The 12,774-nt window shown below is 42.7% G+C and overlaps 1 protein-coding gene across 2 annotated transcripts in view; it reads right to left on the reverse strand.

Annotated features, from left to right (window-relative positions):
- VLDLR (very low density lipoprotein receptor) overlaps window positions 1-12,774 on the reverse strand; it is a 348,579-nt gene that overhangs the window by 158,224 nt on the left and 177,581 nt on the right. The window contains exons 6-9 of one of the 2 annotated variants that reach the window (XM_044080659.1): window positions 7,496-7,618; window positions 7,296-7,415; window positions 261-380; window positions 59-184 (exon numbers count right to left, since the gene is read on the reverse strand). In XM_044080659.1, coding sequence (XP_043936594.1) covers window positions 59-184; window positions 261-380; window positions 7,296-7,415; window positions 7,496-7,618 — 489 coding nt within the window. Of the gene's footprint in view, window positions 1-58; window positions 185-260; window positions 381-7,295; window positions 7,419-7,495; window positions 7,619-12,774 lie in introns of both variants that reach the window. The other variant, XM_044080658.1, reaches the window with a different exon arrangement.

Genomic DNA, 12,774 nt, shown 5'->3' on the forward strand with positions numbered 1-12,774 from the left:
TATTGCTGTGAGTTTGTTTCAAACATTCAGTACCACAGCACACAACACAGCCACTTACCTACTGCTTTACAAACACCATTAGCAGGATCCATCTGGTAGCCACTTTTGCATTCACATTTATAACCACCTTTCAGATTCATGCAAATCTGACTGCAGATTCCTGGATTTTGGCATTCGTCGATATCTGCAAGAAACATGCATAGTTATTTCCTCTTACCTCAGATTTCTTCGGTATATATAAAAAAAAACAAGAGGTTTACCTCCACATGTTTTTCTATCTATCAGCTCAAAGCCAGCTGGGCAGGCACATTCATAGCCAATGATCAGATCTCTGCAGATGTGGGAGCAGCCACCATTGTTCACTATGCACTCATTTACATCTAAAAGGAAAAAGGAGCAATCACTGCTAGAAACATTCCCTCAGTTTGACATGCAGTATTCCAGAACACTGCAACATGCATATTCTACTAAAGGGTAGAAAATGTAATTTTAAAGACCCAGATAACTATTCAAGACTTGCCAGACTATTTACTAAAAACATTCCAGGCAGTAAGTGGGTCAGACTTGAGGCAAAACAGAGGTCAGAAGGCAATACAGCATGAACAAATGAAGCTCACACATGCATGATAGAAAACAAATGCAGTATACGTCAAGATACCACTGAAAAGGTGAAGGCTTTATTACAGGTCTCAAGACCAGCACGACATTAAGTTGGAAGCTTCAGGTTGAGCTACAGCACAAACTTCAGAGCATAGTAGATACTAAGAGCTTACAATAAGCATTAGCCTGTTGGACTATTGCCAAAAAACATGCAAGGCCCATACCACAAAGTACTTTAAGGGCCTCATACTAAAGGCTTTAGAGGTGGTGTCAAAGATTTTGACAGCTTTATCCCCAAGTACCAAATTATGCAGCAGTAGACGAGTGCACTGAAGTGAAAGGAGATACAGTCCCCTACCTCAAGGTTGCAGTTTAAACCTCCCCAAAGGAAGCTCATCTGAAAGAAAAGCAAATTCTATTCCAAATTCCAAGTTTATAGCCACAACCAAGTGGAGAGAGTTTGCTTCCCTTAATTACATTAACTTTAATTGTGGGTTAAGCCACTAGGGCACTACTATGGACTACCAAGTGCAACACTGGTCCCACAAGGGTAGCTTATGTCTAGTGCTCAGACTTCCAATGTGGCCCATTGGAAAATAAATTCCTCTAATTCATTCTGAAAAATGAGGACCAAGTCATACCTAAAGGTTGTGATGCTCTGTCAATGGGAAGGTGAAAAGGAGTACAACTCCAAAATAGAGTCTACACTGGCAGTCATTCATGAACATGGCTCGTATCATGCTTGCAAGAAGTCTCCCTGAATGGATCTTTGCCCATAATGGTAGAATCATGGTTGTCTTAGTGGCATGTATTCCATCCTATTTCATGAACACTATCTGTTGGATTACACAGGGGTCAAAAGACTGGGAATAAGCCAGAGTCAAAAATAAACATGATCCTATGCTGCAGATTTTGTCCCGTTACGCGAGCTTACTGGTAGTTATTTGGGCTAATCTACAAAGACCCCCCCCCCAAAAAAAAAAAAATAAATTTGGTGGAAGTTACAAAATACTTGATAGTGATGCAACAGGATTGGCTTAGTCAGCAACTCATACAAGATTCCAACTTCTCCATGGAACATGCTAACAAAATGTTTACATTCACAAATTTCCAAACTGTTAGGTTGGCCAAGTGTGCCCTTGGTATCTCATCTTAATTTACTTAGTTGAACAAAGCTGCCACACCACATTGGAACATCACTAGCAAGAAACTGCACCATTAAGGATAGAAAACACCATCACCCTAGAAAGTGGACAATTCTTTTGGGGGGGGGACCCTGATGCAAAAGTGAAGCCTTGCTATACAAAAACACCAACTTCCTGATTACCACTAAACCCCATTACATCCCAGTAACTCCATCACTAAACTGGGGTTCTACCAGGAGACATGCTTTCCAATTTAAAGCATCTTTTGGCAGCCACAGCTGCCTGTTTCTGAAGTCAAACATGGGATCAACACAAATTAGACAGTCTGCTCTCAAAGTCCAACAATTAACTGTAGCCTCTGGGGTTTAAAATGTCACTTTCATGCTCATCCTCCATGTGTTGCAGAATTATGCTGAACAGATCTATTATGCAAGAAAGTAAATTTCTGCATAAACTTACCATAACAGCAGATGTATCCTCCCTTAGGTGAAGCAGACTGCAACAGTGAAGACAAGAGCGAGAAGAGCCTTCTACAAACCCATGCAGGACAGCCCTTGCAATGCCTCCCCTTGTAATGCTCGCTAAAAATATGAATAGGGGACCAAATAGCAGCCTCAAAGATGAAATGTGTAAAGGCACCAGTGATAACAGCCTTAGAATACACCTGTGAGATTTTCCATGAAAGGTGGCCTTAGAAACCCAGAAGATGGTTAGTTTAAAAACAGCCAAACCCAAAGTCCTAGGATGAAAGGAAACAGTTACTCAAGATTTGCTATTAACTTAGTTTCATCCATATAGAGATGTTTATGCAAATCCAAGGTTAACAGCCTTTCACTGGCAGACTGAAGAAAATCCAGCAAGGGACAAGTCACTGACCCATTTCAGCATAAAAGAATTAGGACAAAACTCTTGACTGTGGAATACAAAGGAGGAATAGCCGTGACAGTATGAAGCTCATGGCCATTTGGCTGAAGAGCCAAAACAGTACAATGCTGTATGGAAACAAGCTAATTGGCTCCTTTTGAATGTACAAAGTTAACGTCTCAGGAAGGCAGAATAAGCAACCTGGTGGGGGCAGATATGGACACCTTTAATTGCTTTACCTCAAAACTAGAGGCCAGAGGATTCAAGAGCAGACCAACAGAAACCAATAGGCAAGCTTTAAATGAATATGCCAACCCAGCATTTAGCAGATCAGATAACCAGAATCTTCACAGATAGGGATCCAGATGGCAGAGGCATAAGAGAACAGCTACATACAATTTCCTGGCCTCTGTAGAACCCAAAGCATGCCCTCAAAAGAGCTGCTTAAAAAGAATCAAACCCCAAAGAGAAGAAAAGGGAGGACTGGCAAGACACCTTGGCTTGGGAGAAAGACCACCTGGTGAGGTAACTTGGTGACCACCCCTGACCAAGTCAGAAAAAGGGGAAACAATGCTGTCTAGGCCAAGTCTGCCTGATCTTGTGCAAAATGTGTGGCAGAGGAAGGAGGAAGAAAAGTATACAGAAACATCCCCTTCCAAAGCAGAGGACTTTAGACCATTAGAAATGCCTGTTCAGACTGGAGGGAAGAGATCTACCCAACACCCCATCAATGAATATCCAGAATAAAAGCAGCATCTATTAATGAGCTTGTGCACTGGACTTTGGAGTCTGCCACTAGGATTGTGCTCCGGAGGAATGTAAATTTCCCAAGGTATTAACTGATTCCAGACCAATTAAATCCCAGATCTGAAGAGCTAGTCTGCAAAGATGGGACCTTGTGCTTACTTGCTTAACATACCACATTAGTGTTATTGTCTGAATTAAACAATAACACCCAAGAGCCAGAAGCAAAGCCCTCATCTTTTCACATAGGAGATCCAACCTCTGAAGAGGCCAGAGTCCCTGAACCTTAAGGCACCCCACTCAGATGTCTGAAGAGCTTGATCGGGAACTGCAGCTTGAAAAAGGAAGCCCCACTGAGTGAAGTGAAACCACTGAAGCTGGACACAGAAAAGGAAAGGTACAGGGGAAGTCCAAAAGTGGCAATGCTGAAACCACACTGACTCAAGGCACCACTGAAAGTTACCTTGTATAGAAGCTGGCAAGATGCAACCTGAGCGGTGGAAGCCATGAACCAGAGAAGTTGCTGGCGAGGAAGAAGGGACTGGGAAAGGCCATTAGGGACAACCTTGGGGGAAGCACAGATGCCTGTACAGCTGAGAAAAATGATCCTGGGAAGGTCAGAACAGAGTTCTGGAAGTTTAGAGAATGCCAGACTGACCGGGAATTAGTAAACTTAAAATCCTGAAGCAGAGATATTGGGGAAGGAGCTTGAATAAGCAGTTGTCCAGGTAGGGAAATGTAAAAATTCCTTGAATGTTTAAAATAAAAAGCAATGGTAGAAGGAAACTGGGGGACACCCTTGGGGCAGTAGAGGCCAAATAGCAAGGCAGAGGACTGAAATGTAAGGGAGAACAGTAACATTTTCCTGAACAGGGGATGTGAAGTTATACATCCTTGAGCTACAGATACCAGAAAGGTCAGGGGCAGAAAGGAAAGTCTACAGAGCACATCTGAAAGGAATGAATTGTTCAGCCTAGAAACCACCATAATTGGTCTCCATGTACTCTTTTGTGGGACAAAAAACATTACGAAATAAAAATAAAAATTCCTTCCCCTACTTGGAGAGGAGGCATGGCATGAATGGTACATTAACCAAGAGTGAAGAATCCTGAGGAAAACCGCTGTTCCAGAAGAGGCTGAGGAATGCCTGAAAAGGGAGGAAGGAACTTCAAAAACATGAAATGTCCCTGAAGTATAATGGACAGAGAACCAGAGTCCGAGGAGATTTGTAGCCAATTTGGCAGGGAAAGGCAAGGGGACAAGACAACCTGGCCAAGGGAATGAGGAAACCAACTCAAATAGAACCCGGCTTTCCTGGAAAGCATGTTTCTGGAAGGCAGGGATCCGAGTAGTCTTAAGGCTCACACCTAGAACCTCTTCCCCTTAGGAGGGCAAGATTGCCTATGAACAAAAGCAGACTTTGAAAATCTCTGAAATTTGGAAATCGAAACAATCACACTGAAAGCTCTGCCCTTCTCCTGGACAGGCTTTTTTTGATTCTGCTGCCAAGACCCATCTAAATTTAACGTCAGGCAAATCCTGAATACAAGGCAAGAATAAAGCCTTAACTGAACCAAAGGCAGCAGCCCTGGAATCAGCTGCATTTGGGAGGTAGATCCCTCTAGTGAAAAGACCAAGGCCTTCCCCTCCTTCAGGAGGGTCAGAAACCACCTTAGAAACCAAAGAAAGGAAAGCAAAAACATGCGTGGTTATATAACAGTATGTTAGCTAAGAATAAAGTGGTAACAGTACACATTCTTGCCGTATCCTTTATCAGAAGGAAAAGGGTTCGTAGAAGGCAATAACGGATGGCTTGTCAGGAGACCATCACTACAGAAGGGTCAGCAGAAGGGAATTTTGAAGGAATTTGCCCAGAGTCCTTTGTAGAATCTGGCTTAGGTGCAGGAGGTTAGTTGGGGGCTACACCTGCTGCCAAGTAACCAGGGCAACCTGAAGAGGAACAGCAGATGGCTTGGGAGGCTCTGTAGAAGCTTGCATTTTAAGTGCAATTCTGATTCAGAAAAGATGCACCATATAAACAAGTACCCATCTAAAAAGGAGAGCTCCTCAAAATTGGGATCTGGACTAGAGTCCTCCAAGCCATAGTCCAAAGAGTAAGGGATTTGGAAAGAAGCCAAGGGTTCTTCCAGAGTCCAAGTCCTCCAAGGAATTCAATTCTTTAGTCCGCCTGAGTGGAAGATCAGAGGGGGCAAGAACTGAAACCCCTACAGGAGGCCAAGGCCAGAGTACTAGTGAAATCTTGCCAGTCACACTGGCAATCTTTAACAGAGGAAATATGCTTTTTCTGCTGAACGTCTGCTTGAAACACTTAAAAGCTCTTCCACAAGAACTGAGCAATTTCTCTACTTGGGGAAAACCTAAACGGAGTAATTCCTGTTACAACCCTTAAGTTACTTTAAGAAACCTCAAGTGCCAAATTTCAGGCATCTACCACAAACTACATGCAAAAACTCCTGTGAAATGGTACATCCAAGAAACTAAAGTGAATATGAATTCTGCAGTCACCCCTTCACTACAAGCTCTGGAAGCAGTTCCATCTACTAGAAAGGAAATACTGCAAAAGGCCACTTTACTCACTATTCCTCAGGGCCCCTACACCAAAGTTCAGTCCTTCAGATTACAATTTTCCTCTCCCATACCTTTCCCAAAGAGGACCATTAGCTGCCACCAGCTTGTCTCTTAACTTGTCAGACTACCTTCCTTCAGGCTCAACCCAATCCGCAGTCAGATCAGGAGATAAAGGAGCAAAACAAAGATGGGGTACTTTGGAGCAACTACTAAGTCCAGTTTTGTACACCCAGTCTACCTCAAAACAAAGTCCTGTAAATTCAAGTTACAGAAGACTTCCCAGTGTGAACCTACAGTTACTCGTTTCATCCATCCTCCCTGGCTGGACCAAATTACAGCCCATAACAAAAAAATGCTCAACTTTCTGAACATCCTGCAGGAGATAACTAGCAAGCTTTAATCTTGCTCTTGACTAGCTTTGTATCCATACAAAAGGAGCTCTGTTCCTGTACCCACACTGGTATGGCAACTGCCAAAATATACAAGGTAACATTCCCACAACTTAACAGTACTAAAAGGAAAACAGCCACTACATGCATTACTAATCTTAGTCCGAGGGGCAGAAGACCCACCTCAAGAGCTCTGTTTCTCAAATACATGTTAGTAGAGACAGCAACCTCCCCTTATCAGTAGAAGTAGCCATCTATGGTTGTTAGCAAACAAATCCTTACTGTGGTGCAGCTTAAGCTTAATTATGCAATACTTGAATTTGAGCAAGGCTCAATCCACAGCACCCAGCACAAGGGATCATGTAAAACTCACTTTTCAGTTAGCGTGACTTGTCAAGACAGCTTTTGCTGACCGTCTTTGTAGCCATATACAAAAAACTGTCAGTGTGGATGGCAGCTGCTCATCCTTGCCATTTAACATGACTACAGAAGCTAATCCTCTAAAAATCCAATTTCAGTGGATTTTGTGAAAAAAATCCTGCCAGCAACAAAAATCCAAAAAGAGGCAACACTTAAGTGGGTAAATGGCAATGAGATGGGCAACATTTTATCACCGCTGCAGTAAACTAGGCAGGCTACCCTAGGCAGGCTACCTTGACAACTTAACAGTATTGCTGGTGTGATGTTTACTAGTTCTGCTGTGCAGAGTTACCAATTCTTCAAAGCTTCAGCTATTCCTTAGCTCAGATCTTGCTTTCACATTACTTTTCAGATCTGCATTAAACCTGCAGGGCTGGTTTAGCACAGTGACTAACTCCCTACTGAGCATTGCTACAATGCAAATATAATCAAGACTTGCTTTTCTTGCACCTAGGTTCAATACAAAGCCAAAAATTAATGTTCAGGTGAAAACAGGTAACCAATCACAATATGCAAGACATTTACAAGATTAAATTACACTCACTGCATTCTTTGAGAGGTTCATCACTCCAGTCTTTGCAGTCCTGATGTTGGTTGCACACTCTACCCATCTCTATGCACTCTCCACTCTGGCACTTAAACTTTCCAGGCCCAGAGCATTGGTCTACTGCAAATATGAAGGGAAAAAAGTTATCATTCTACTTGAGCACACAAAATGAAATTGATAAATTAAGTTCCACATACCCTTTTTGCAACTGGTTTCATCACTGCCATCCAGACAGTCTCTCACACCATTGCACTGCTTGCTGCCATGGATACAACTACCATCATCACATCTGAACTGGTCTGGCTGACAAGTACGAGGAGCTGGAAACAAGTGCAACAGAGTTTACTACACAGTCATTGAGTTTGCTACAGTCTTAAAATCCCTCTAGGAATTTGGATTAGGCTTCTGCGCGACAAAGCTACACCTTAAGGTCATAATGAGTACAGCATCAATTAGCCTTGCACATCTACAGTGATATCACATGCAAGAACACAGCATCAATAGTGTTAAAAACATTACCAAATTTCTTAATGTTGATGCTTACTTGCATCACAAGCACTAGGGGATGGAGTACTCTGCAAAGCCTGCTTAGAAATGGATAGGGATAATGAATTTGAGATGCAGCAGTGCTATGTGGCTCCTGAATTATAAGCAAACCAAGTAAAGTCAAGTCACTATGTAGGTTAAAACTAGCTCCTTTCTACCATATCACACCTACCTTGCACAATGTTACATGCCAGGATAGAGCTTATGCATCAAGGATGCAGAATATGGCAACCCCCTACAGTAAGTCTGGGATCTTGCCCGATTACCATAGTCTTACCTACATAATTAAGCTTAGGAACAACCCTCACCAGCCCACCTACAAACAACCTTGAAGTTTCAAAATGAACTTTAGGCTTGCAATTGGTCACTTCCATTGGATGAAGCAATGGAAGTATTTCAATACCAAATTTGCCATCCTTTATTCCCATGCCTCTACCCGAATTAGAACCAAAAACATTGCACCTTGGCCAAGCCACCACCCCACCTCCTTCTGTTGCCAATCTCAAACCTCCAGAGGACATTGCTAATACCTTTAATAACTTCTTCGCAGAAACTATCCAGTCTAGTCAACAAACTCACCCCTACCAGCTGTAAGTGCAGTCCTATCAAAACCTATACCATGCTTTAGTTTTCAACCTGTTCCTACTCCCCTAATCAGAGCCCCAATTAAGAAACTAAAACCTACCACCCTAGCCTCTGACCTCCACCCTGCAGAGTATTTGCAAAAAGCTGCCAACACCATAGCATACCCTGTCTCTACCTTAAACAGAACAATTTCTGAAGGTGCCATCCCCTCAAGCTGGGAAATATCCCATATTATACCCCTGCATAAATGAGGCAGTTCCAAAGAACTGAAACTTCCAATAGCCATTGTCCCCACTCGCTAAAGTTATGGAGAAATGAGTACATAAATTGACTCCAACACTGCTTCAGACCATACCACATTACCACCTCAGCTCTATTCTCAAACTTCATTAAATCATAACTTTCCTCAGCACTTTTCCTTTTATCTGTCCAGGGCCTTCAATATGGTCAACCATCCACTACTCCTCCACACTGAAGGCTATCTTAAGATTCCCACTTACTACAGTGGTTTCAATCCTACCACTTTGCAGCAGGCAGTCCTATGGAAAGACAAGCTATCTGCCCAGCTACCCATCACCCCTTAGACTCCAAGGCTCTATACTTGGTCCTCTTCACTGTCATCCCAAATGTCAGATGTACTCAATATGCAGAGGATTCAACCTTTACCTGATCAGCCTCCTCTCCATCTGAATTACTAACCAAGTACTTTCAACACAGTGGAATATTGGCTCACTAAAATCAACTTTAGTCTCAAATCCTAAAGCTAAGCTGCTTCTATTCTCTCCCACCTGCATGTCCTCCCCTCCATTCTTTACCATAAACTCCAAAAACTACACCCATATCTCTCCTGAATTCCACACCAAGCTCCTGGGAGTTGACATATCGGACCATTAACTTGGCTCCCTCTAAAAAAAATCAAACCTTTCCTTACGCCTCATGCTAGAGCTGCCATGGCCCAATCCCACTTACTCTACCCTTTATACCTCCCCTCTATTCCTTTATACCTCCCCTCTATTTCACAAAGCTTAACAAAACAGACAAAGTTATCCTGCTGTTACAACCACATCACTAGGTTTAATACTGGCATGGCACAGGACACTACTATCAGAATCCAAATACATTAGGGTGGCTTGAACTGCCTACTCCACTGCAGTTCAGCCAACTCATAATAGCACAGTCCTCAGCCAGATAACATCTGCACTTAATTACCTGCCCCCATTATACCCACAGGCCACTACGCCCATCTGCGACTACTGGTACTAACTTTCAAATCCTACAACTTGGCAGGAGATGCAAGTCTCAATATTTTTAAATCACAATGGCTATGTCCTTGCTCTACTCCGGACTAGCATAATCTCTATACTCTTCGTAAGCCCTCAATAAAATGAATCTAAGCATGCTTTAATACACTAGAATGCAAGTAGGCTATATTACAGATGAATTGACAAATTACTTGCTCTGTCAAATCTATGGAAATTGTACTATATTCATACATGTGGAGCTTCTCTTCCCAGGCTTCCACTGAAAATGGACATATATCCACAAAATTAAACCAGCAAGTCTAGGGTTGATAGGCCTTTGAGTGAGGGTGGTATAGTTGGGCAAGGAATTCTCATAGCAACTGATGGTATAGCTACTATGATGGTGACAGAGGTTTGGCAGATTCAAATTCTACTGCAGATTGTGTGGGACAGTACAGGTGCGCAGGTCTCACCATAATGGTAGATGTCCTCTTCACTGCTGCAGTGTTCATATTAGGGATCCCCTGCCAAGGGCAGCCTGACATGAGGCCTGTATACTAATGCCTTCGGTCACCAAGGTACACCATGTGTCACATGTACTCTCCTCGTAGCATAGGGCATGAAGGTGACAGAGTCCCAGTAAGAACGCCACACTAAGGAACAGAAAAATGTGCAACTAGTACATCCAGAAAACAGACCAGGTGGAGGAGGAAAGGACTAAACACTAGTGAACTGGGCATCTGTTGACATTTGACTGGAGAGAGGTCCAACTGGGCTAGTGGCCCATTTTCAATGAAGACCTAGGGAGAAAAGAAAGCTCCAAGTACACGTTATCAATACTGTACAACATTTTGACAGACATTGTGTCCAAGTACTTGAGTAAACCATACAGAATTTACAGATTATGATTCAGAATACAATAGGGGTGCAAGTGGGCCATTTGCCATGGGGGCACATGGAAGAGTAAACAGCAAATTAACGAGCATACATTACAAAGCAACTACACAGAGAATATGCAGAGTACAACACAACGATTTATAACATCCCTATAGGTGTGCTGAAAATCTTGGTAGAAGATTAGGAGAAAAGTGGGAGGGCATAGTAGGAAAGATCAGGAACACTGACTTACAACAGACAAGCAAAGAAAATAAACTTACAGGAGAAATGCTGCAGTCAGCCAGGGGAGGTGCAGGAGCACAGCCAGTTGTCTCAAGTTGTTTAAACTTTGAAGTGTTAGTGGTATTAAAATGTGCTGGCAAATGAAGTTCCAAGCTTTGTAAATATGACTGGAATAGACAACAAAGCAGATTAGATTTTGACGATCTTGGGGTTCTATTACTGGAGTAGGAGTGCTTGGCATGCATCAGGTTTGTATAAGAGATCTGGTAATTCTAGCCATTTTAGTTGGCAGAGAGCAGTACAGTGGTGGGATGCAGTACGATTGTGGCAAATTTGGCAATTCTGTAGTATGCCTCTAGTCTGATCAGTTAGCATTTGAAGACAGTAGTTAGACAGGTGGTGGGTCCTGGCAATAGATTGCTGGAGGTGCTAGGTATGCTTGACTCGAGACAGCCTAATCTTAGAGAGTCTCAAGTGCTACACATTTATCAAATCTCAGGCCATCAATGGTGACAGTTTGGTAAGAGACCACTTCAATTTTGATGGCCAAATGAGGTGGTATGTGGTCAGTGGACTAGTGAAGAGAATTTTGATTTAAAACTAGTTTATAGCTCTAGAGTTAAGATTCTATAGCTTATGATTTTTGGGTTATTTCTTGGAGGAAGGAAGGGAGGGGGCAGCACAGATAGTAATCTGCATACTGAATGACGGCTGCAAGGTGTGTAGTGTAGAGTTGCTGGTAATTAACCCTTGTGGAACACCTACTGTAACACGTAATAGGGAGGAGAGCACTTTGCCACTTAACCCTGTTGGTCACAAAAGCAATTGTGAAACCAGGACAGGGCTGTTAGTATTGGGATGATACCTCATTGAGGAGCTTTTGGTGGGATACAGTGTTGAATATCTTGGCCATATCTAGGAAGATGGAAACATGTTTTCCCATCATTTTTGATGTTGGTCTATTGCGTGACAGTGAAACTTGCAAGGGCTGTTGCGGTGCTGTCTGGCTTGAAAGCCATGTTGAATTGGTTAGCAGGTTGTTGCATATTAGATGGTCCATAATGTGTACATACCTTGTGGAGAGGAATTAAAGATTCAGAGTTTGGGGATATATTGCTCTGACCAGTTTAAGACCCAGATTAGGAGATGGCATTGGCTGTTGATTTGATGGTCATTAGGTAGCTGGTCTACAGCAAGGGATGAGAGCTTCAGTTTTAGCAATTTATGGTGCTTGTTTGTATGTTTAGAGAAAGGACTTGTGGTAGCTTCCATTAATGTTGGAATAGCTAGGGGATAGTATGGAGTTGATAAAAGAGTTGAACTGGGTAAGTTCTACTATTCTTGGTAGTAAGGGGTTGGAGTTTTGAAATGTCCAGGTTGTAGTAGTTTAATAGCTCCTCAAAATTTGGGAAGGATTTTGAGGTTTGTTGAACCTAGATACAGTCTAGCAGAACGGCTAACAAAAAGCAGTCTTCCAAGAGCAATGCTGCAAGGAAACTGAAGGCCAAAAACCCAGAGTCAGTTTCTCTGAAACTGAATCAAGATCCCAGGGAGGAGGAACAGGTGCGCTGGGAGGCCTAATATGGACACCTTTAAGGAATTCAGATTCAAATCTAGAAGCTAAGAGATAAAAGCAAACCAGCAGAAACAGCCAAGCAGATCTTTAAGCCAATTTGGCACTGAGCAAGTCACAAGAACCAAAGGAACATCTAAAGAACCTCTTCCATTTGGAAAATTAGGATTTAATAGCATGTTTCCTGGCCTCCTGTAGGACCCTAAGCAGGTACTCAAAATTCCAGGCATCACCCAGTGTCAGCTGGAACATGTGAAGGATGAAAGCTTGTCCTGCAAGTTTGTCCATACTGTGACACTTGCAATGAATGCCCTTGGCTAAATGCAGGGGAGGGAATGAATGCAGTCTGGGCCAAAAGGGATTCAACAAGATTTTGGGAGCATCCTGCTGCATTATGAACAGGACTTTTGGA

Source organism: Protopterus annectens, chromosome 8.part0 (assembly GCF_019279795.1).
Source record: "Protopterus annectens isolate FY-2018-M chromosome 8.part0, PAN1.0, whole genome shotgun sequence".
In the NCBI taxonomy this organism is placed as follows: Eukaryota; Metazoa; Chordata; order Ceratodontiformes; family Protopteridae; genus Protopterus; species Protopterus annectens.